We start from the raw sequence: 25,220 nt of genomic DNA on the forward strand, positions 1-25,220 counted from the left end.
GGCTCTGGGCTCAGGCCCCTGGGGTTCTCAGCCCGCCTCTCCTGTTCACTGTGCCCACTTAAGCTGCTTTTCCTGTGAAGCTGTTTCCTCATGTTCAAACAGGGACAGTCATAAACCCTTTCTGACAGAGACGTAAGGAAGCAGTGAGATTCTATAGGCAATGCACTTACAATGTAGCTCATCACTATTGCTGTTGCTATTGTCACCATTACTGCTACCATTATTATTACTATAAAAGCAGTTTGCAGTTACTTCACTATTAATTGGGAAATCTTTAATAAAACCAGATCCCACACTCCATTGCTATGCTTCAAAACTATATTTATGCCAAGATCAAAAAGGCATTTTGGAAAAAAGAAAGATGTTTTTTCCAGATGGACAGGGGATGTAATAAACCTTCAGGTTTAAAAGTGACTACAAACACCCATCCAACTCAAAAGTCTCAGAAACATGAAGAAGATTGAGGAACCGGAGTTACCTTCACCAGATAACCTACAGTAAACACCCTTCTTTCAATGAAATGCATCTACAAACATAAGAAGTTGGATAGCAAATCCATGTGGCTCTTGGCTTCCAAAGATCCCAGGGGAAGAAACAGTCTGACAGCGTGAGTTAGAGTCACTGTACATCTCCAAAATGAATATTTTAGCTAAATCCTCCCTGCATGGGCTAGAACTGCTCCGTCACTGCTCTGGAAATGAGTACGTATGTCTTCCTTTGTTGTAAGGCATACCCACACAAGATGAAGCCATTACTGGGTCTAAGGCTATTTGTAAATGTTGGCTCATTTTATAGCTGCTGGCACAGCTTTTCCCAGTGATTTAAGTTTCACTCCTTTGGTCATAATGAATCGCATCTGTGTGTGTGTACATTTCTGCTTTTTACCATTCACTGAATTTAATAACTGCCTGTGAGTGTGAAGGTTTACTCTGCTCTGCATAATTTTCAGGGGATGAGATTTTCTCACAGCAGAGAAACTAAGAGATACAAAATATATACTGGAAACATACACGTAATGGCACAGGGCTCCTTAATATATGCCGATTTGAATATGTCCTTAACACTGGACAATATGGCTTAATCGTGGAAGTGATCCTTCTACCTGCCAACCACCATTAAGTCCACTGAATGAAAGAACTAGCCCATTGTTGATGCATATCTGAAACTCAAAAACATACAGAAAGGACTCCGGATGCTCCAAAAAGCATTTTGAACATATTGAAATACACTTACTTGATATAAAAAAAAAAAAACCAAGACATTCTCCAAACTGAATTAGGCGGTTTATTAGGCTCCTAATCTCCATGTCTAGAACAAGAACGTGGATTTACATGCATTGTCTCATTTTGTGGATCTTACATGCATGTAGTCTTCAGTCAGCTGCGCCTCTGATTCGACTGGTTGGTAAAATTTAGTCAGCTCAATGTGAGTAAAATGACAAACACAGAATGATACACAAGCCGTGGCAACAAATCCCACCCAGAACCATTTACCTCTTTTTTTTTTTTTTCCAAAATCATATCACAACTCTCTCTTTTAAAAAATAAATTTCAGAACAAGGCATTTAATTCACTGAGAAAAATAAAGACAATTCTATCATTCTGGAGCAATGAATGTCCAACTATGGCTGAAGGTCCACCCTGAGAATTAAATGATTTTTAACAAACCCTTTGAGGTTTAGTAAAGCTGTGTTAACCTAACATCAGGAAGGGACATGACATACAGGCACGCATGTCCCTGCTCATTTTGCTGTGCAGTTCTCCAGGGATGCTATGTTATAAACATCCTCATTGTTTTCAATGCTCGAAGCGTCAGTGGTATCAGGATCGCTCACCACAATCCCCACAGAAGATAGACTGGCAATGAAGGCGTGCATCCGCTGTGCATACACATCTCTAATGTTGAAGTAAGGGAGCTCGTGACACTTCTCCGGTGGGTCCTCGCTGCACTGGTCCACATCAATGTCCTTCTGCTTCTGGTAGTACTTGGAAAACTTGTTGAAGATAATAGTGATGGGAAGGGCCACCACCAAGATACCACAGATGATGCACGTGCTGGCGATAAGCTTCCCGGCCAGGGTGACTGGGTGGGTGTCTCCATAGCCCACAGTCGTCATGCTGATGGTGGCCCACCACCAGCAGATGGGGATGCTGGTGAGGCTGGACATGCTGTCATCTTTCTCCACAGAGTAGATAAGCACAGAAAAGATGGAAATGCCCACGGATAGGAAGAGAAGCAGCAGCCCAACTTCATGGTAGCTGTGTCGCAGTGTGGCACCTAGAGACCGGAGTCCAACCGAGTGCCGGGCAAGCTTGAGAATGCGGAAAATCCTCATAAGCCTGAGGATCTGGACCACCTTGCCCATGTTCTCAATGTCTTCACTCTCTTCCTCCTTGGTGTCTACAGCCAACGTGGCGTAGAAGGGAATAATGGAGACAAAGTCGATTATGTTCAGAGGGTTTTTCCAGAATTTCTTTTGACAGGGAGCGGCCACCAGCCGGATGGCCAGCTCCCCGGTGAACCAAGCGATGCACGCGATCTCCACACCCTCTAGCACAGGGTCATCCACTTCCCCGTCCTCGTTCTGGAACTCCGACATACTGTGGACACACATGGCCACAATGGAGGCCAGCACCACGCTCAAGGAGGAGATGGCAATGAGCTTGGCAGACAGGCAGCAGGCTGGGTTTTCCATTCGAATCCAGATCTTCTTCCGGAGCTGACCGAATGGCAACTTGTCAAACTTCTCCAGCTCCTTCTCAAACAGAGACGACTCCTCGAAGGAGGAGTCCGTACTCACATCGTTGCTTTTCTGGTCCCAGTCCTTCTCGTGGCTTTCCTCCTTGCGCTCCTGGTAGCGATTGCTGCAGCAGGAGTCGAGGAAGAGCTCGTTGATGCCCCAGTACTCGATCTCCTGGCAGAAGGAGAACACGCACAGCTCCTCCATGACGTGCAGCTTTCCCGTGTAATAAAAGTTCAAAACATATCTGAACAAGGAGGGGTTCCGATCGAAATAGTACTCTCTGTCGGCCACACTGTAGTCGTCGCACAGCTCCAGGATGGCCTCCTCCGAGTGGCAGGCGAGCAGCTTTCCGAGCCTGGTGTGGGGAAACCGCAGGAGGGTGCTTTGGTCGACGGACTGCTTAAAACCCCCCACGTTCAAGTTGACAAGTTCCTCGTCTTGTCCAGGGCGGTGGAAAAACTCACCAAACACCATGGTGGATAGAGGGGGCCGAGAGCTGGCTGGGAAGGGAGACAAGTTTCACACGATACCTGAAAGAAGCACAAGACGGCATTAGCGCTGTCCCGTCGTGCCTTGCCAAGCTTATTTTTAATCTGCCCTTTCCAGGATGATAGGCTCTGTATGATACGAGCCAAGCAGGGAAGCGACGAGAAAGGAATACAGCATTACACATTTGGACTAGAGGAAAATCAACACAAAACAGACCTTTTTTCAAAAACTGGGTTTGACAGATCCATTTTTTAGGAAAAAGAAGACTGCCATGTAATTTCGATGAACCCTAGTTCCTATTTCTCTATTTTCTAAGCACCTGCATTTACCTCCCATCCCCCACCAAAACAATCCATTTTGGGCGAGTTACACAATACAAGCATCTCCTGTCTCAACCACGGGGCTCCCGCATCTGGGAATGTTCAGTTCAGATGTGATAGGCTAGCTGTTGCCTGGCTTGCTGCTCATCTCTCCCTGTTCCCCAGGGCCTGTGCATGCACCGTCAGGAACAGCTCTCTCTCTGCTGTGCACCTCACCCCCCACTGCACATCACTAGGGGCTCAGCTCAGCTCTCAGGAAAGATGTAGGTTCCCCTTATGCTCCAGTGTTTCACCCATTTAAAAGGAAGCCCTATTCCCTCTGCTTGGATGTGGACAATCAAGAGATATAATTATCTCCTTGTCCTTAAGTACCCTGTGTCTTAAAGATACAGTTACACTCCATGGGATGGTGTTTCAGGTACATCCACAAGGGGAGAAACTGACTTGGGTGAACTGTTTTTAAGTTAATTGCACTATCAGTTTCCTGAGGCAAACACACTCCTCTCCCACCTTCTCCCTCGCCTCACAGACGGTCTAGCACAATCTCTCCACATATACTCAAGTCTCCACTGGCCCAATACAGGAGCCTGTTTTTGGTTCACACTAACCAAGATGTACCAGACCGATTTCTCAGCGAGAAAATAGTAGATTTTGACCATCACCCAGTAACTGATGCTTCCTCACAGCAGATGGAACAGATAAAAGAAAGGTAGGAGATTGTTATATACTAAGTTCCTGCAGAGGACTATTAAATACTTTGTACATATTATGCCATTCAGTCCTTGCAACCCCATAAGGTGAGTGTTTAGGTAAATGGATACTCAGAGAGGTTGAGTCCAAGTTTATAGGATAGGTACACGGTAGAGCCAGGATTTAAATCCAGGTCGGATTTACCCTAAAACCCATGCTACTTCCACTAGATACACCCTCTCCCCCATTTTCTCCCCTATTATAACCCAATAACCCAATGTGGGAAGTGTTATAATAGAACTGAGTCAAGTATGTTTGGGATTATTGAGAAAAGAGCGATGACCCAGAGCGATGACCCCTCCCTGCAGAAGCCTCCTAGTAGAAGTTACATTCAGCTCAAGTGTTAAAGGTTCAAACAGAGTTGGCCAAATAAGAGGAAAGGACATTCCCCACAGGGGACACCAAAGGTGGGCAGAGACCAGATTGCTTAGAACATTATGTATCAGTTCACAGAGTCTGAATGTTACCTGTAGGCAAGACCACTAAACAATCTTAATCAATAGGTGGGCATGGTTTTATTTGTGACTGTAACTTAGGAAGAGTCCTCTCACAGCAGAGTGGAAGGCTCCTGGGGAGATGGGGCTGCAAAAGAACAGGTGAGAAGAGGTGAGGACTCCCAACACAAACAGTGAGGATGCATATAAGAGGAAGTGACAAATTCAAGGGAAGTTTATCATGTAGAATTGGCAGTACTTGGTGACTGAGTGGAAAGAAAGGAGAGGACAAGGAAGTGCCCAGGCTAAAGGGGGATGTTTTCTCCTCTGCATATGTGGGTAGAGAAGAGTGACACCGTAAGAAGAGGCAGAAAGTTCAGGAAGGAATTTCTCACTCCTTATGTTTACGGAAAGCCAAGGCTATCAGTGAGACAAGAGATTCCTCCTCGGAAAAGGACACACCAGAGGACACAGCCTTAAAGCACAGCCCTCTGCCACTCACCCAGGGCAGGAGCCTGCAGTCATAACGAACGCATGTCATTTGCTCTCAAGAGAGAACACTGAGTGTATTCCCATGAAACCAAAGGGCTTGACGTGTTATTTCATAGATTTGCTGACCTCTTCAAAAGACTTTTTTCCACCTCTGCTTTCTATCTTTGTTAGACGCCTTTTTTGAAGAGCCTAAATCAGAGCTCATGCTTGGTCCAAATATTTATGGAACTTCAGATCTCTGGAAGCAGGCTTCACTCACGGCAAGTACAGCAGTAAAATGTTCCAAGGAGCCAGTTTCAGCTAAGCTGGCATGAAGACTCTAATGGACGTTATCTTCTGGTGGCTTCTTTTCGTCTCCTGGGCTATTCTAAAAAGCCACAATGATAGAAAGCCAGGGTCTGCCTCCATTGTGTACCTGATACACCTGCACTAGTCGGTCTCCAATCAGAGGGTGTGCAACAATAGCCCAGTGGTTCTGCAGTCACTTCTCTCAAGAATACTCTTCCCGTCTATAACAGTACTCCCCCTGCTCTGGCCTCCTGGCTTTTTATTCACTCCACGTCAGTGACAGAGAGCCCGTGATGAGGTCCATGCATTCCGTCAAGTCTAATCACAAAAGCAAAGCACATCATAAAACCGTGGCTTCCTATTGTGGGTCTTTCAGAAGAGAGGAAAGGAAAAATATCTTTTGATCAGATCAGATGCTTCCGCGAGAGGGCAAGCTGGGGTCCCCTGTGCACGCGGCCAGAGCACAGTGCTGGCTTCCTTGGCTGTGTCTGTCCCACCACGGCCGGCAGGGCCGAGGAGGGCCCACCTTTACAATCCGTGGTAAGGCTCCCTCGCACTCGACAGTCCCTCCCCAGTAACAAGCATTCTTTATGCCATTGCTCCTCACACTTCTGGGATTCTGCTGATGAGGAGGCAGGATCAGAAGAGATGAGTGGGCATGATGCAGCCCTTAAGGGCTAAAGCAGAAGCCCAGCTAGAGGCCATCACGCCAAGCCAGTCCTCCCGAGTCTACAGCACGCTGGCTCACTCATTCAAAGGGACGCAGAGAAAAGCTGATGCTGAGCATCATTATTTCCAAGATTCCTATTTACAGGCCAGCATTTATTTAGCAGCCATTCATTATTCCTACTCAGAAAACACTGACTAGATCACAGGCATATCTATATATATTTATATATATTTAGAATTCATATATTTTTGTGTATATATTTATAATTTATATTAATATAAACATATTTTTATATGAATTACAAATATACATTAAATATGAAGGTATATATACATACACAAATGTATATACTTATGTGTTTATATGAAGTGAACCATCCACATACTGAATAGAAATATGAGGCAATTCCTCTATAGAAAAAAACTTTCCAAATTATGACTCAAAATATAGAGATAAAAAAACAAAAGAAATAAATTTTATTACATTAAAGTAAAAATTTTGTGTATGGAAGAACGTGTCATAAGCAACATTAAATTCTAATATGGGAGAAAATATTTGCCACTTATATCACAGACAAGAGGGTAATATATCTAATACACAAAAAGCTTTAGATCGAGAAGAAAAAGAACAACAATACAGAAGCATGCACAAGAGATATTTTCACATTAAAAATGCAATGGGTCTTGGAACAGGGACAAAAGGCTCTACCTTGCTCATATAGGATAAATGCACATTAAAACTATGCTGAAGTGTCACATCTCATCTATCTAATTGGAAGAAAATTTTAAATTGGATAACATACTTTATTAATAAGTCTGTGGGGAAGGAGTAGGATGCAAAATGAAGGAGAACCTTTTGGAAGGGAATTTGGCAAGATCTAGAAAGAGGGCAAAGGTGTTTACCTTTTGACCCAGCAATCCCTCTTCTAGAATTCTCTCCCAACAGAGACAGGCAAAAATAGAAACACTTGCACAACTGAAAACAACCCAAATATCCACGAATAGTGGATTGGCTGAATCAATTACAGTCTATCTCTCTCTATATATATGCAATAAGGTGATTTCCAGGCCACAGTAATTAAGTGGGGAGAAAAATATGTGTATACACATGCACACACACACACACACATATATAAATATGTACATACAGACATCAACACACACATTCACATATATGCTTATGTAGAGAAAAACAAAAATAGTGCAAGGTTAAACCAATCATGAATAAAATACTTCCCTATGTGGGAATAGTGTAGTGGGGAGAATGCTGAAGTACTGGACTTGGGAACCAAATAACTGTTTCACATAATTATGAAACAAAATTAAATAAAAATGAAAAAGACAATCCCTAAAATATAACCTCACTGTGTGTACCAGGTTGACCATTAACCTCAGAGAGGTGAATTAAAACATAATGACTTGACTATACATCCCTAGTGGTTTATACCCTAGGGCAAATAAACTATAGAAATCTTTAAGTATTTCTAGTATTGATAAGGGTAAAATTATTCTGAGACTTATACACATACACATGGGGTAAAGCAAGTAAATGAATATGTTTATGTCATTAAAAACCACCAAGATTTGGGGTGCAGAATTTAAAATATGTATATAAAAATCAAAGAAATTAAGTAAAAACCCGATGATCCTAAATTCAAGTTGGAAACATCAGTATGCACTCATAATTTATTTTTTGTTAAAATAAAATCATATTTTCATTGAAAAGGCCTAGAATAAAATGACCCACTATAGTGGATGCTTGGAGCTCACTTGTATCACCCATTCAGAACAGGAGCATGCATTCTCATTCACACCGAAAGTGCTAACAGCTAAAGGCTCTCACTTAAGTCCCTCTTTGGGAATCACCCTCAGCCAAAGAAAGCTGCCTTGCCCAAGGTCACAGTCCTCCCCAGGCCAGCTCACATTCAGTGACTTCTCTGTGAGGGTGCTCTAAACCCAGCACCTGTTCTCAGGACAGGCAGCCCAACTCCAAAGCTTGCCCTAGGAGCTGCTGAGGTTTCTGGTGCAACTTCCTCACAGTTCAATGCTTCCCTTTGCCCAATCCTACTGCCTTCACTTCCCACAGGTGTTGACCCAAAGGGCACCTCCCAACAAACTTCCTGCTCAAAAATCTCTGTCTCAGATTATTTTCCAGGAAACTCAACTGAAGACACCAAGCAGGAACAATGAACAGCCCAAGTCTGTGGAGACAGGAGCATCAAAATACAACTTCGCAGGAAAACAGTAACAACTCTTTGGAGAAACAGCCAATCCCAGCTCTGAGGCAGGAAATGTACAAACTAAGCCTGGATACCCTGTTCCATGGGAGGGCAGGGAAGCCATCAGAAAAGACAGGTTAAGGGTCAACTCAAGGAGACTCCCACTGGCCAAAGAGGGAAACTCGTGTGCCAAAAAGAAAAAAAAATCTCCAGTGGACTGAACACATCAAATATGTCAAAATCCCTGAGTTCATAATAATATTTTTTTAAAGAAAGAAAACAATACACTGGAGGGTACTAGAGTACTAATTTTTCTAGAATGTGAGAAATAAAAAGAAAAATCAAATATTTATCCTGCATGAATCATACCTTAAAAGAACCATATAATAGTTAATGAGGGAATATTTTCTTTATAAGAATATTTCAATAATTCAAAATCAATAGTAACAGAAACAGTTAAAATAGTACGCTAGGAAACATTTATCTAGATCGAAGAACATAAACAGATGGAAAGTAAAAGGATGGAAATAGTAACCAAAAGAGAGGAGTGGCCATACTGATACCACACAAAATCAAAGACAAAAATTGTTACTAGAGACAAAGACAGCATTTTATAATAAAAGAGTCAATCCATTAAGAAAGCATTAGAATTGTAAATATAGATGTACCTTGTAATAGAAGCCAAAATATTATCTCTGTTTTCAGGTGACATGATCATGTATATAGAAAATCCTATGGAATATACATTCATTCACACACACTCTCACACCCACACACATACACATCATTAGAACTAATAAAAAAACTCAGCAAAGTTGCAGAATACAAAATTAATATAAAAACCCAACTGCATTTTTATGAACTAGCAATCAGAGAACAGAAATATGAAATTAAGAAAACAATCCCATTTACAATAGCATCAAAATGTATTATTTAGGGATAAATTTAACAAACATGATGCAAATTTGTAGAATATAAACTACAACATATACTGCTGAAAAAAATTTAAAAAGACATAATTAAATGGAAAGACATCCCACGTTCCCATATTGGAATATTTTGTGCTTCAAAGGACACTATCAAGTCAAAAGACAAATACCAAAGAAATGAAAACACAACCCACAAAATGGAAGAAAATATTTGCAAACTATTCATCTAATAGGAGTCTAGTATTCAGAATAGATAAGAACTCTTACAACTCAACAATAAAAAGACAAATAACCTACTTAAAAGTAGGCAAGGAACTTCAATATCTCTGAAGATACACAAATGGCCCAAAAGTACAGGAAAAGCTGCTCAATAATCTTTAGTCATTAGGGAAATGCCAGGCAACATCACGAGGTACCACTTCACACCACTAGGATGGCTAAAATTAAGGAGTAAGAATAAAACAAGTATTGAATTGTAATACAAGTGTTAGTGAAGATGTGGAGAAATTAGAACCCTCATGCATTACTAGAGGTAATGTAACATGGTACAACCATTTTGGGAAACAGTTTAGGACAATTTCTAAAAAGGTTAAACACAGAGTTAACATAAGATCCAGCAATTTCACTCTTAAGTATATTCCCAGGAGAACTGAAAACATGTATGTTCAAACAGAACATATACATTAATGTTCATATATCATTATTCATAAAGCCAAGAAGGGGAAACAACTCAAATGTTCATTAATTGATAAATGTGTAAATACTATGGAATATCCATTAAATGGACTATAATTTGGACATAAAAAGGAACAAAGTATTGATACATGCTACAACATGAATGAACTTCGAACACATCATGCTAATGAAAGAAGCTAGACAAAAAAAAGTCCACATATTGTATGACACCATTTGTATGAAATATCCAGGATTGGCAAACTCACTGGGACAAAAGTAGGTTAGTGGTTGCTAAGGACTGGGGGAAGGAGAAAATGGGGTATGCGATTTTGGGGGGATAATAAAAATGTTCTGTAATTAGATGGCTGTATAACTTCATGAATATACCAAGAACCACTGAATTATGCATTTTAAAAAGGTAAATCCTATTGTAAGCAAAGTATATTTCATTAAAACTGTTATTTAAAAAAGAGATCCCAGCTAATGAAGAAGAAATGCTAGAATTAAAATCTCACTATTTTACAACTCATCATGAAATAATGGATCTAGACAATGATCATAAATGACTCCTAAAATCCCAATAAAAAGCTGATGGTAAACTTCATAACAGTTAAATCAGAGCAACAATATCTGAATCCACTGATCAAGCCTGATATAATGAAAAGAGACAAGACATGATGTGCCTCCTGATAGAAGGATATACAAAATGCTGCAGTATACCAACCGAAAAAAAAAAAAACAGTTGAAATCAAATAGAGATTTCAGAGGAACATGTATAACGGCACTGTAGGAATGTAATCAGCAAAATCCAGACTGTGGGAAAGTGTTCAGGATAAAGGACATAATCAAATAAGTGACACACCAAATGGACCCAGTGTGTGAGCTTTGCATGGATTCTAACTAGCCAAATGCTTAAAAAACATACATGAAAATCCATGGACATTAAAATACCAACCAGACACTCGATAATACAAAAGAATTATTGTTAAATTTTCAATGCTAATGGTATTATAATTATGCTTTCAAGAGACTCCTTATCTTTGAGAATATATACTTAACTTTTATGGGTGAGATTTTACCACATTTGGGATTCATTTCAAAATAACCCATGGAGAGTGATGGGGTGAGGGAGATATTGATCATGCAAGACATGGCCACAAATTGATAATGGTTGCAGCTAAGGAGTGGAGGGTTCAGAGGAGTTTAATATATTATTGTCTCTGTTTTTTTGTACATGTTAAAGTTCTCCATCAAAAATATTTTAGGAAAATTACTAAGGTAAAGAATTACTATTTAACTTTTTGGGCCATACAACTGTAGTAAGTGCTTTCATATACACTATCGTTTGCCCTTTAATCCCCAGTAACTCACACCATACCTGGACCCTAATAGCAATTAGTATTGTGGGATGAATGAATCATTCCCTTTAATTCTCCAGCAATCCTACAGCAGAAGATCTTACACCCACATGGTGCGAATAGAAACCTGAAGCTCAGAATCTGGCCTTCATTTCCCAGCTTTTATGGGGCAGACTCTTTCTACTATGCCTGCTACTTAAAAATGGGCATATAAACATTTTTTAAAAGTGAGATAGAGGAAGGCTGGCTGAGCTTTGAATTTACATATTTTGTCATCATTCTCACTAAGAATGCTATACTTCTTGGTCGGGGATTTGGTATAAGCATGCCAATGGCACAGGGGGCCGCAAGGTAGAAAAATCAGCTATTATTTTCATTCTCTTCCTCAGAGAAGCACAGTCTCATTGTATTGATCCCCCTGCCTGGAGTCAACCCAAGGTTCTCAAGGTGAGAAACCTACACACTGTATTTGGTCACCTTGTGCCTCTTGGTGTTTGCAAGATGGAAAAGAAAAAGAAAAATGTCAGGAATCCAAGAGATTCACTGGCAGCTTAAATGAAAAACTCCATTGATCCGCTTCTCTCCAAGTGGCACCCTGTAAAGCCTTTTCAAAGCCATTGACATCTCACTCACCTCTTCTTTGCTCCATGCTTTCAAACTCACTTAAATACTCTCAAAACTGTGTCTTTTCAAGGCTGACAAATATACACACACACGTGCCTGAGTGGCTTTGATAAGGAAGGCACTTGTTTTGCTCAGAAATGTAACAAAAGCATAATGAATAGAGTCAGTATTTTTATTGGGCAGAACCACTTTTTAAAATCAATTCCATAAAAGTAAACAAAAACCTAGACTCCTTTTTCCTTCCCACTTATCCAAAAATCTACATTAGTTCCTTCATCAAATTTAAAAAGTGGCATTTTAGCATTAATACTGCCACCCTTCTGGAACATTCTTCTAAAAGTTGTGCTTCTTTCGTTCAATTGAAAAGAAAAATCACTTTTACTTTTCAAAAAGGTAGGTCATGCTAAATTCTATTTCTGGCCATGCCACGTGAGAATATTCCAAGTAAAACCAAGCAAACATAAACAGCATTGAAACCCTCAACTCCATCCACACCAAGCACCTTCTCTTAGAGCGAGCTCCTGTGCACTGTCTTTGATAAGACGTAAAGAAAGGAAAATCAGACACCAAGGACAGGCCAAAGAGGGGCAGAGAGGATGATGAAATATCAGTTGCATTGCATGGTCCACCCTATGTGGATTTGGAAATGGAAAACTTGTGGTCCTTGGTTCAATTCCTCATGAATCAGTGTCACTGCAGCAGCTAAAATAATGCAATCCTGAGAAACAGCTGTTTTTGATACATCTAGAAGGTCAGGCCCAAGCTAGAGTACGGAACACATGAATTCAAAGAGCTTTCTGGAAGACAAGCAGCTCCCTCCACTCGGTATAGTCATACTACAATTGCAGTCATTTCCTCTGGACCTCTATTTAGCGTGGCTGCTCCTCTCTGGAAACTCCAGGGATCCCTGAAATTCACAAGCTCATCTCTAAGCAGAGGGTTGCTCAGAGGTTCAGTGATTTAGTGAGCCAAGGAGCCAGAAATCTGTCCTTTTGTAGAAAGCAAAGAATCGCAGGGGAAAGATGCTCAACCTGAAACAGGAAAACCGTGGAATTTACCACAAGAGGGGCGTCTTAACTGTGTAGGTACCCATCACATCTCTAAGACGTCTTGTTGTATGGAAGAACCCATATACAAATAGCTGTAGCAAAGAAGCTCTGGTAGCCAGGGGAGGGAGTTTTGAAAATTCGAATGCACCTAGGCCAAATCAGTATGAGACCCCCCACCCCCCACCACCCTGACTCAACTTCTCTCACAGCTCTTCAGGTGCACTTTATCGTAGCACCCACCACAAGATACGATAATGTTTTACACTTACATTGTTAAGTCTGACCATTGCTGTCACTAGACTGTAAGCCCTTGCACAGACAGGATCACGTGTCATCATCTTCACAGCCTCAGCCCCTTATGCTAATTGCTGCCCATAGTTCAGTGAAAAATACTCACTTTTATCTGAAGGAATTAATAAAGGTTGTTTTTGTCAAATTGCTGGCAGAATGATCTAGACCAGGCAAGGCAAGATGAAATGGCTCCAGTGGCCAAACAAGTAAGTTAAACAAATGAAACGGGCTGGTTGGCGTCTGTGGTGAACTCTGCAGGGGTAGAGGCCAGCCAGCCCCAGACTGCTTCATGGGAACAGAAGGCCAGTGCAGATTATCCTATGGTGTTCCAGGGGGACCTGAGAATCCTGATTTTTATGTGGCATATCTCAAGTTTAATAAGATTTGATCCAACCTGTTTTCGACATTATGTGTCTCAACCAAAAGTGTATGTTTGGACCACTTCCAACAAACCCCCAATATGTGACCTGAGCCAGACCCTTACCACCTCAGCTCCACAGCACCCATTTTAAGCCAGACCAACTCAAATGGATGCAAATGGAATCTTCGCACAATGACAGCAGTGTTATACCCCCAAGCCTGAGCTCTAAGTGCCTGAAGAGGAGGTGGGTAATGGGCACCACAGGATCTTCGCCAGCTGACCCGCCTCATCCCCCAGTATGAGTCCAACCTGATCCTCCCAGGCCAATGCTGTCCCTTCCTCTTCTCCTCATCTACCCTGACTGCCCCTGGGTCTTAACAACCTAACGAATCAGTCCCCCTGGTGTCTGCCCTTCACTTCTGTCCCTACACCCTGGGGCTCACTGGCCCCTTTCTTTGGCAGTAACGGTGCCAGGCAAAGTGTCAGAGAAGCAGCACTTACCCTCGTGGTGTTGCTGTCACACACTCTGCCCACATCCTGCCCAGTGGAACATCCATGGTCATCCGAGAAGCTCCACCCTTCTCCCCTCACTGCAGCATGTGGTGCACGTAGGCATCTAGTGGCCAGAAAGAGGGGAAGGATCCTGTCCTGTGGTTGTACCGGCCAAAGCAATCGCAAAAATCACTGTCACCTGCAGGAGAAACCATCAGTCAAGTTGTAACTCCAAGAAAGAAACACCCAAGACATTCTATGTCATACTCAGTGTTTGGGGCCCTTTACTGATTAGACCCTTATCTTAAGAGCCCCATCTAACTCTCAGGGAGGGGGTAGTTTTTTGCTCCCATAGAACCATCATTCCCACTAGACACGTGCATAGGAAGCCATTAAAGTCCTGGACCTGATCACAGCTGCTCTCAGGCTTAAGGACTCTCAGATCGTGACTGCAGTGGACACTTGGGACACTAACCCCAAAGCCAACAAAACATGCAAAGATAGACCGAGGCACCAGCATAAGACTGCAGCCACTCACTTCCCACCCTGTCCATTCTGGGAACATTATCTCCTAGCTAATTCATCAGGGATATACTTGTAAATCTACATGAATAAATTTTAATCCATTTCAGAGACCCAGTCCTGAGTGTGACTGCCTAATAGAATTAACACTCCCGCTCTAATTTGAAATCAATACATTTCAAAGGTTGACTAAATTCAATTCTGCTTTATTCGCCCATTGTTGTATTTCCCAGATCAGAAATGACTATGCATGCTAGTCAGTCCTCTGGTTAAGGGAGGGGAGAGAAGGGAGGGGCAAGGGGGAGAATTAAGTCTGTACCCAAAAAAAGGGACACATTTCAGTTTCTCTCTCTGAATAAAGTAAAGAAAGCAAAAAAGTTTCCAATTCCCAAAAAGGTAATCCTCGCTCTATGTTGATGCATTCTCATAGATTTGTACTAGTACCTAAGCATCCATCCATTGATTCTCATGTTTTCCAAATCAATGGTAGGTCCAAAAGAGGGGAGAGAGGTGGAGAAGAAAAAAGTATTGATTTTGAGCTTCAGAAAGGAAGTAAAAGGGCCTCCAGCTATGTCAGTCATCAAACAAACATTCATTATAGTTTAAGATCTGCCCCGCCTTATTCTAAGCTTTGGGATTACAAACAAGATGCATTGCCGGCCCCCTTTCACCCCCCAGGAGCTCACAGGCCCCAGGCAGAACAAGTAAGGGTGTCCTACCAGCATCAACGGAGAGGGAGCAGTGGGGTCACAGTTTCCGAGCTGGTCCCAACAACGGCCAGAGCCATCCTCTGGGGAATTTCCACCCCCAAAAGCTAGGATAAGGAGGAAAGAGCTAGAAAACATCTTAACTGAACTTCTGAGATTGGGCTCTTGGCAGAAAAGGTAGAGAAAGCCCACAGAGATAAATAAGATTAAGTCAGGAGCTAAAACCCTCCGCGTCCTCCGCCTCCTCCTCCTCCATGGCCTCCAGCAACACAGCCTTGGGCGGCCTCAGGTCCCTGCATCCCCCTGGAATGCAGACGTGCCACTGTGCCTTCTGTGAGCCCGTGTGGGTAGCCCTCCTTTCCCTACCGGACACCTTTCTGAATGTAGCACATTTTAAGGGAAGGTAAGATTAATCTGGCTGGGAGATAATTAATTCACTGCAAATTCACTGTAAAATGGTAATAACAACACTGACCGCTTAACAGTGGTAGAGGATAGAGGTGATGCGTGTGACATTCCTGGAAAGGTTCCTGGCACGTTGCCGGGACTCAAAATGCTAGTTATCATTTCACATGAGAGGTCACACTTAGAATATGCGTACACTAACAGGGGTGTGAATTAAAAAATTACTTCACTCTATTAATTACTGAGAAAAAAAGTTAACAAAGTACTTAGGCTGTCCAGCACTTCTAAGAATGCCAAGCACTTGTGGGCACTGGCTCTTCAAAGAAGGACAGGGCTGGCCAGGGACAGACTGTGAGGTGAGCCACGGCTATCTTGTTTATAAAAACTGCTGCCTTCAGGGCCTCCCGCCCGCTCAATGTCTGATGAATGCATAACATCCAAAGCTTCCCCTTTCTCTCTCCCTCTCCCCAAAACTCATTGACTCTTCTGTCTTGCCTCATTTTCCATCACCATGACTTCTGTGCATAGAAGTGAGTTTGGGGAAAAGATATAATGCCAGTTAATAGCTCTCGGTGTGACTTTACATCAATTCACACCCCTGTTAGTGTACTCATATTCTAAGTGTGACCTCTCATGTGAAATGATAACTAGCATTTTGAGTCCCTGCAACGTGCCAGGAACTTTTTCAGGAATGTCACGCGCATCACCTCTATCCTCAACCACTGTTAAGTGGTCAGTGGTTGTTATTCCCATTTTACAGATGGGACATCAAAGCTCAGGGAGGCTGTTTGCCTAAAGTTCCACACCTAGTGAGTGCCAGAGCCATGATTCAAACTCTGGTAGGTCTGCCTGGTTTCAGTGAGTGTAGAAAAATCAAGATCCACTTTTACTTGTTGGGGAAAGTTAAGGAAGGACTAAGAGAGATGGACAGAACATGGCCCTAACCAGCAGGCTTTAGGGAAGAAACAGGTGTACATCTAGCATATTCACCCTTTCCTTAACAATCCCACCAGATGTTTCTATTTCTTTATGTTCCTATCAGTGTGTAACTGTTCAGAAGAACAGTACTGCTTGTGATGTAGCACTTGAGCAGGTTTCTCACTTTGCTAAGTGATTCAGCGGGATCCTGGCAAAACACATCAAGGTCACTCAAGTATTTCTAGCTCCTGCAGAATCACTTGTACCTCCCTGCGATCTGGCTCTGTTCCCTGGGTGGGTGACTGCAGCATTTAAAAAAATGCACAAAATGACGGCCTCCATGTTTGAGAGGTGAAAGGTGAAGATTAAGTGGCATATTGGACTCTTGCACCATCCAGAGACCTAACATCCTGTCTTGGAACAGAATGAGGGACATCAAGTGTATAGCAGACTGTACACAGGAGTGATAATGACTCCCTACACCCTTCTCCCAGGACTCAGCATCACAGAAATAAGGTTGCACTCCAAAAGTGAAACTGTAAAATCCATGCCTGACAGATCAAAGCAGACATTCCAGGTGATATGGCAGCATAATTCTGTGTCCTCTGTGCTTGCACAGAACTCTGAGTGTACCTGTCACTGCGCCACTCACATTCTCCTGAAACGCTGTCACTTCAGCACCACCAGCTAGACTGAGAAGTCTCCAGTTAGGGACAGTGTCCTAATACCGATCTTTGTATTAATTATCCCTGTTATACAATTGTACTTGACACATTTTTATTGAACCAATTCTTTCTCCCAAGCCAAGAAGACTAAAGATTAAATTAATTAAAAGAATCAATATGGATAACGAAAGGCAGTTGGTCAGTGATGGCCGCAGAGGAGGAAAGTGTAAAAGGATCACAGTTGGGTGCTGAGACCCAACCCAGCACATTCTAAAGGAAAAGAGTCTTATCGTGAAGATACGGCATCTTCATCCCTGAGGGCACATCTTGAGTGGGTTTTTAAGGGTCTGGACCTCACAATCTCAGGTGTCATTTGACACCCCAAACCCTCCCCTTGCTCTGATAACCGGCTCCCTAAGAAACCAACTGGCGATTTGAGTTCCCAGGCCCCTTGCCAACAGGGAGCAGATGGGCCAAGCAGCCAACACAGCACCTACCGTCCACTAGTTCTGTTTATTAGTGTAATTGAATAAGGCAGGAAGAGTTTACTTACTCAGCTTCCTGTGAGTTTCTATGGAAGTCCTAGAGTTTGGGCAGCTCTGGGACTCCTGAAAGTGAATTTCTGAAGTTGCCAGGCTGGGCGACAGCCTGACCCTGGTCTCTGATAAGGTTACCAGGTAAGTGGCACCTCTGAGCACATCCTGGCAGCCAGCCAGCTTTCCTGGAGTCACCCTGACCCAGCAAACTTCTACAGCAGGGCTTTCTCAGCCTTGGCACTAGTGCCATTTGGAGGCCAGGAAATCCTTCTGTGGGGCTGTCCTGGGCCCTGTCGGGTGTTCCACAGCATCCCCGGCCTCTACTCACTGCAGTAGCACATCTCCCCAGCCCCAAGGGTTGTGCCAACTGAAAATGTCCCCATATATTGCCAAGTATCCTGTGGAGAGGAAAATCATCCCCACTGCTCTAAAGGAGAATAAAAAGCATCAGTCACCCTGACTGGAAGCTGCAAGTTCATAGAGCTCAGAAGGATTGTACTAATGTTTCATCTACTGAGAGCAGCAGAGGATAGTCCCCCAAAAGCTGCTTCTTTTAGAATTCAGTCAGGCATTTCTGGTGTCCGACAAGCAAAACTTGGCAAATGAGGAAAGATAAAAGCAAGGGTAACCTCTTTTTGAAACTGGAAGCATGCTTTAGGCAATTTGAGTCTAGAGTAAAGGTTAGAGATTTTCTCTGAGAGTCTGTTTCACAGACTTAAATTTGTGAGCATTTTTGGTGCCAGAATAACATGCCCTGCACATTTACTTGACAGTTTCGAAGATGAGGCCCTACAACAGGCTCCTGCAGGTAGCGGTCCTCCTGCCAACGACACCCATTCCTGGCCAAGCTCCAACCTCATGGAAACTCCTTGGTGTCCCAGGAAAATGCTAATACATGTCACTTTTGTAGTCTTGCCACTATTCATCAATCACTGACTAATTTTCAGTAAAATCTGAGAGTAATCAAATAGTAGGAATAATAGCAAAAGGTGAAATTCAACCCTACCTCTATCTTGCTTAACTAATGACAATTGTGGTCTCGTGTTTGCTTAAATAAAATTAAAATATCACAACCAGACCTCCAAAATTGGATTCAGTGTGCCAGAAAAATTGTATTTATAGTCTGATCCTATCATCCAAAGCAATCAGAATAATACCACACTTTCCAGTTGATTCATATAATAGATTACTAGGAATATCCCTAAACTACTTAGTTTTTCCAAATTTTCAACTTCAAGAAGTACCTTAAGTTAATATGAGAAATCCTTAAATTAAAAATTATTTTTAAAAAGTTTGCTCTCTCCTAGGAAGAAAATGAAAACTTCTCAGGATCTAATATATTCAGAGATTAAAGATCAGTTTATGGAAGTTCTGGTCTTCAGACGAGAAAATCAGTAAGAGCTTTCCAAAGCAAAGCCTCTAAATTACATTGAAAAGGTGAATATAAATTATATTTTTCTTGGCCATCCAGAATGAGTGAGTGCAACGCCATCTCCACAAATCCCTAAGGCTTGAAGCTCTGGTAACTAAACACCACTTTCCTCTCCTTGGGTTCTGTGTTCCTAGACAACCATCCCCTGGGGAGCAACCCCACCCTCAGGCTGCTGCTGAGTCACTGAGTCACCTCCAAAGGCAGCCTACAGAAAGGAAAGCAGGGAAAAGCTCTGTGGAAGGGCGTGCAGCTCATGCGAGGAGGCAAAACCGTGCAGCCACTGACCCCTGCGTGGTCATCCCCACGTGCTGACAGGGCTCTGGGACCAACCGGAGAGTCCCCAGGGTCTGCCGCCATCCCACTGCCCCAGGAAGGGACCACCCTGGGTCCATCCACCTTGCAGCGTGACCGGCTGAAAGCGGAGGCTCAGGCTGCAGCCAGGAAACCGCCCATCAGCCCACCTGAGGGCTCTCGAGTCTGTGCCTCCTCTCATCTGCCCCCACGTTTTCAGTGGCCGATGCACCAAATGTCTGCAGTAGCACAGTGATAAAAAGAGCAACTGAAAGCAGACAGTTGTGGAGGGTGGGGGGGAAAAAACACTCCATGCAATAATAGTGGTGTAAACGGGTTAAAGGAGAGCTTCTAGAGGACACGGCAGCCGTGCGTATCACAAAATCATGCCATTTCACACGTTAGAATGTATCCTGAGGAAATAAATCAGACAAGTGTGCAAGGATGTGTGTACAAAGACCTTCACTGCATCATTAACTATTCATAAGGGTAGAAAGTCAAAGTCAACCTAAATGTCCATCCATAGGGATGGTTAAATAGATTGAGAGGTAGCCATGCAATGCAATACTCTGTAGCCATTAAAACTACTGAAATAATGACAGTAAGAGCTCCTGGGTACTGAGCCAGGTCCTGCTCTAAGTGTTCGAATGTCTGAACCCATGTAATGATCACAGCATTTGAACAAGTAGCATTTTTTTTTGTTGGATTCATTTACAGATGGAGAAACTGATAAATAGAGAAGCTTAACTAATTCTCCAGGGTCAACAGCCATTAAGTCAATGCTCTGTGTTTGAATTCAAACAATAACGCTCTAAAGCCATTCTCTTAACTACTTTGCTTTACTGCCTGGAGATGAAAAGATAACCACAATAAGCTAAGTATAAGAAGAAAATAGTTATAATACAATATATGGTATGATCTGATCTTTATAAAATATATCTAAGTTTATAAAGTGAAAAAATAATCTAAGTTTATAAAGTAAAAAAATAGTCTATAAGAACACACACCAAAATGGTAAATGAACTTTCTCTGGATGATGGGATTTGGGGTGATTCTTGCTTTCTACTCTGTACCTCTCAATATTATGTGAATTTCTTTACAAGGACGATAAAACACTTATGAAAATAGTTATTTCGACTTAGAAAAATAAAAGGTCAAAAGCACCCTTGGTTAGTATTGGGGGAGTGGGGAGAGGAGATGGGATAGACATTAAGTGAACTTACAGATTTGGATGGGACCTCTGCCGACGTGCGCCTGTGGCACCTGCAGGAATCATAAGCTTCTGCTCTTACGTTGCTCACATCTGTTCATGGCAGGCATTCTCCTGGGAACTACAGAGAGCAAAACACAGCATGGTTCCTGCCCTCAGGACGCACCATTGCCCAGAAGAGGTTACAGGGAGGTAAGCAGATAAATAAATGACTGCAATACGAGGCAGACTACGTCAGGCACGATGAGGACAGGTCCTGAGAAGGGGCCGCAGAAGTTCAGAGGAGGTAAAGGGTCCCAGCGGGATGGGGATCAGGGAGTAGTTTCAACTACTTGAACAGGTGGCCTTTGAGCTGAGTCAAGAGAGTCAGGACAGATAGGAACAGGCAAAGGAGACAGGTGAGACCTTCTCCAAGGAAAGGGAAGAACATGGGCCAAGATGTGGGGCCAGAAAGCATGTGGTATGTGCGGAGAGCAGAACATAGTGGAGTTTGGCTAGGATGTAGCCCTATGACCTAAAAATAATTCTATAGATTATTTTTTCTTAGAATAGAACCAACTCTGTGTGCTCTAGCCGCACTTTTGTGAGCTAGAAATAACCGAAGTGAGATGTATCTCTAGGAGAGGAGAATGGAGTGCATGTGGCCATACAGAGAATTTACTGAAGCAAAGAGGCCATAACCATGGTCTTCTGAACTATTTAGTTATAAGGAATCAGTCAGAGAGATATAAAAACCCTCTTGGAGTTATCATTCCTCAAGCATCTAAAAAATTAGAGGCTGCCGCTGGGAACAGCAATCCGGCAGGTGCTGCAGTGACCTGAACTAGCAAGCAGGGAATTCCAGCAGTGCCTATAAAATGCAGACAGTGACAAGACCAGAAACATTAGGGACATTCCATCAGTCTGCCCTAATGTTGTAGACCCATTTAATCTAGTCTTCACCTCAAAGTCAGCACAGAGGCCTACAGACAGAATTCAGGAGGTCCTTGAACTTAGATGGGGAAAAAAATCTTGATTTCTCATTCATCTCTATCTGAAATTTGGCAAATCCTCCCATTAAAAATGTAGACAGTGGCCCAGGGCAGTATTAGCAGTCCCCAAGAGAAACCCCAGGTACTGTCATATCATATTAGCATTGTCCAGCTCTCTCCAAATATGTTCACTATTTCTTTGAAATCACAATAGTTACAGACCCACTGCTACAACACCTTTAACGAGTTCATAAAGAAGTACATCTAATGCTAAATCATAAATTGGTTTAAATATTTTTGTAACTGCATTTCTGCACAATTGGATTCATTTTTTTCCTGTAGCTTTTATTTTTTGCTCTTAAAAAACACTGTTCTGAAAAGTGGTCTGTAGTTTTCTGCAGACTGCCAAGGGGGTTCAGGGCACAAAAAGGGTAAAGGTCCCTTAGCTAGAAATATTGTTAACAAGTGAGTCGCATCATGTCACTCCTATGTTCAACTCTAAGGGACTTTCATCTTAGAGCAAAATCTCTGTTCCACCTACTTTACTTACATGATTTCATCTCCTCTTACTCTCTTTCATTCCCATTTGGCATACTGGCCTCAGAGCCACTCCTTAACCATGGCCAGTGAGGCACTTGGCTGCCTCAGGACTTTTGCACTGGTTGATCTCTCTGTTTGTAATGCTCTATCCCCAGGGGACTGCATAGCTTGCTTCCCCACTTCTTTCAGGTCTGTATTCAAATATCTTCCAAATGGGGCCTTCCTCAGTTACTCTATCTAAACTACCCAAGGAAACTCTTAGCCCCTTTGCTTGCTTTATTTTTTCTCCTTAGCATTTATCATGCCCTAATACATACTTAAAGATATATATTTTTTATTTCCTTATCATATTTGTTTTGTATTTCTCCACTCGGATACGAACTCCAAGAAAGCAGGAATTTTTGTCCATCTTACACACCATTGTATCCCAAGGGCCTAGAACCTTATCTGACACAGAGTAAGTTCTTAAAAATTATGTATTGAACTAACTGATGACTTAAGCAACTGGCTTACACGTGTCACATAGCTTAGCTACTAGCTGCTTCTATTCCATGTTGAATTTTAGAGCCTCTCTTGCCCACTACATTACTGTGAGAAAAGAAAAATCACAGTAAATGTCCTTTTGAAATTATGGTCACCAGAGAAGAAAAGTAGCTTACAACCAGTCACTGCGGAAAAGAGTTACATTTTTCCTTAATAAAAAGAGTTTTCATCAAAGACAAGATAGGTAAGTTCTAACACACACACACACACACACACACACACACACACACACACACACACACACACACACACACACACACCATTGTCATTGGATCAAGTTATAACAAATACCAAACAGTAACTGGAAAATTTGGCATATGACATACAACCAATCAAAGCACACTAACCCAGACTGCAGTAGAAGTGACGCTGGTTGATAAGATCATCACAGATTCCACCTGGCAAATGTTAAGAGAAAATGGCCAGTATACAAAGACAAGTAGATGCAGGTAATAAATCCACATATGGGCACTGCTCATCTTACCCTGCTGTTATTAAAGTGCAGAATTACCCATTTTAAGGCACTGATGCTTACATATTAAAATAGCAAAAATACATTTAACGCTGGTAAGATCTGAAGTTAGCAGCTATCTTCACAGACATATAAAGAACCTCACCCCATGCTCTGCCCTGGGAGGGCTCTGTTTTAATAAAAACCACCAAAGCTAAGACTGCACTCCCTGTAGTTACAAAATGTACGACAGTAACAAATAGAGAAAGGACTATGTCATATCACATACATCTTTATAGAGATATGCTCAAGTCACTCACATATTAAAAAATAACACAAAATCTCTCAGTCCCAAATTCCCCTTGAATCATCTTTTACAATTTTCCTCTTGAAACACAGCTTCTTGCAGTCACCCTTTACACTCATCCTTCCTTCATCTCCTATAATTCCTGCCTTCACACTCCCCCACACACTTTTGCCAAGGGCCCCTCAGGTAGCTAAACCCAAAGGGTGGACATCTGCACGTGGCCGACCCTGGCCGAGGGACCTGTCACTGCCGACTTCCCGGCCCCCGAGGTCCATGGACACCACTCGCCTGAGCACTCATTTCTGGTTTCCTGTTAAACTCAACCTCCACTTCCCAGGCCTTAAATCTGGGGTCACAAGGTAAGACACCTACCTGTGTGGTCCAGGTAGGTGTCCAAAATGAGAAAGGAGGACACGGCGCTGTGACAAGCTGGGGAGCACTGGTCCTGCCCACAGGGACAGTTATACCTTAGCTGTGGGCCCCAGGAGGTCTGAGGGCTGAATCCATCAAAAACACCCACAAATATTATTATGTGAACTTTCCCAGTTTTCAAAATATTGGTACCTATTGTTTTCAATGTTTTAATACTGTAAACCAAATCAAATGAATCTGGAGGTTGGATATAGTCTGCAGGCCTCAAATCAGTGTCATCTCCCCACCCCACCCCACCCCAAGGGTTCCTCTGCTCTCTGGGAGTTCATGTGACTCCAGCCCAGATCTCTCTCCTCCATCCAGACTCAACGACTACCCACTGGACACGCCCATCTGAATGTCACACTGGGACCTTGAAACAAACACATTTACACTTTCTCATCTTCTTTTCCTGAATGTCTCTCAAATCCTCTCCTCTCCCTCCCCCTCCCGCCTCTACTTTAATTCAGATATCACTGTTTTCCATGCTTCACTCCAGTGGGTTTCTAACTGTCCTCCCTGTCTTAGGCCTCTCCCGGGTCTCTACCCTCAGATGCATTCTTCATGCCCAACTCAAGTTACCTTTTAAAATGCACTGGCTGAGAGTTCTCTGATGGCTCCCTTGGCCTTCAGAATAAACTCTGGATCCCGTCTGCTTGAGTGCGAATCCCAGTTTTACCACTCACTAGGTTGGGGCAAGTCATGTAAGAACCCAGAGGCTTGATTTCTGCGTTTGTAAAACAGGGACACTAACTATCACACAACACACACAGCAGTTATGAGACTTCAAATGAGAAAATAAAAATGAAGCCCTCTGTGCTTGGGACATAGTAAATGCTGAATTAAATGGTAGCTGTCACTTCTTATTCTCATCCATTACCCTCGCCTGCCACAGCACAACTCAAACTCTGGAACTGTCAACTTACTTGAAATTCTCCAAAAGTGCCACCGATTCTTACTTGTTTGCTCAAGACGTCCTTTTAGACTCAAATTCTCTATCATATTCTCCAGAGCTAAGCCCTGACCCCAGAGCTCTTCCTATCTCCAAACCTGGCCCCCCAGGCCCCACCTACTAGCACCTGGCTCCAACCAAGTATTTAACTTGCTGACCTGCAGGTAGAACAATTT

The 25,220-nt window shown here is 42.7% G+C and overlaps 1 protein-coding gene across 11 annotated transcripts in view; it reads right to left on the bottom strand.

Moving 5' to 3' along the window:
- Nucleotides 1-1,261: 1,261 nt before the first annotated feature.
- Nucleotides 1,262-25,220, bottom strand: part of KCNS3 (potassium voltage-gated channel modifier subfamily S member 3) — a 36,669-nt gene continuing 12,710 nt past the window's right edge. For 3 of the 11 annotated variants that reach the window (XM_037026587.2, XM_017649886.3, XM_037026585.2), the window contains 3 exons: nt 20,883-20,990; nt 14,193-14,382; nt 1,262-3,273 (listed from right to left, as the gene is read on the bottom strand). In XM_037026587.2, coding sequence (XP_036882482.2) covers nt 1,742-3,217 — 1,476 coding nt within the window. In that variant the 5' untranslated portion in view covers nt 3,218-3,273; nt 14,193-14,382; nt 20,883-20,990 and the 3' untranslated portion in view covers nt 1,262-1,741. Of the gene's footprint in view, nt 3,274-5,238; nt 5,835-14,192; nt 14,383-15,424; nt 15,530-19,764; nt 19,899-20,882; nt 20,991-25,220 lie in introns of those variants that run through there. The other 8 variants (XM_073216213.1, XM_037026586.2, XM_073216240.1 and 5 more) reach the window with 6 other exon arrangements.

Source organism: Manis javanica, chromosome 1 (genome assembly GCF_040802235.1).
Source record: "Manis javanica isolate MJ-LG chromosome 1, MJ_LKY, whole genome shotgun sequence".
In the NCBI taxonomy this organism is placed as follows: domain Eukaryota; kingdom Metazoa; phylum Chordata; class Mammalia; order Pholidota; family Manidae; genus Manis; species Manis javanica.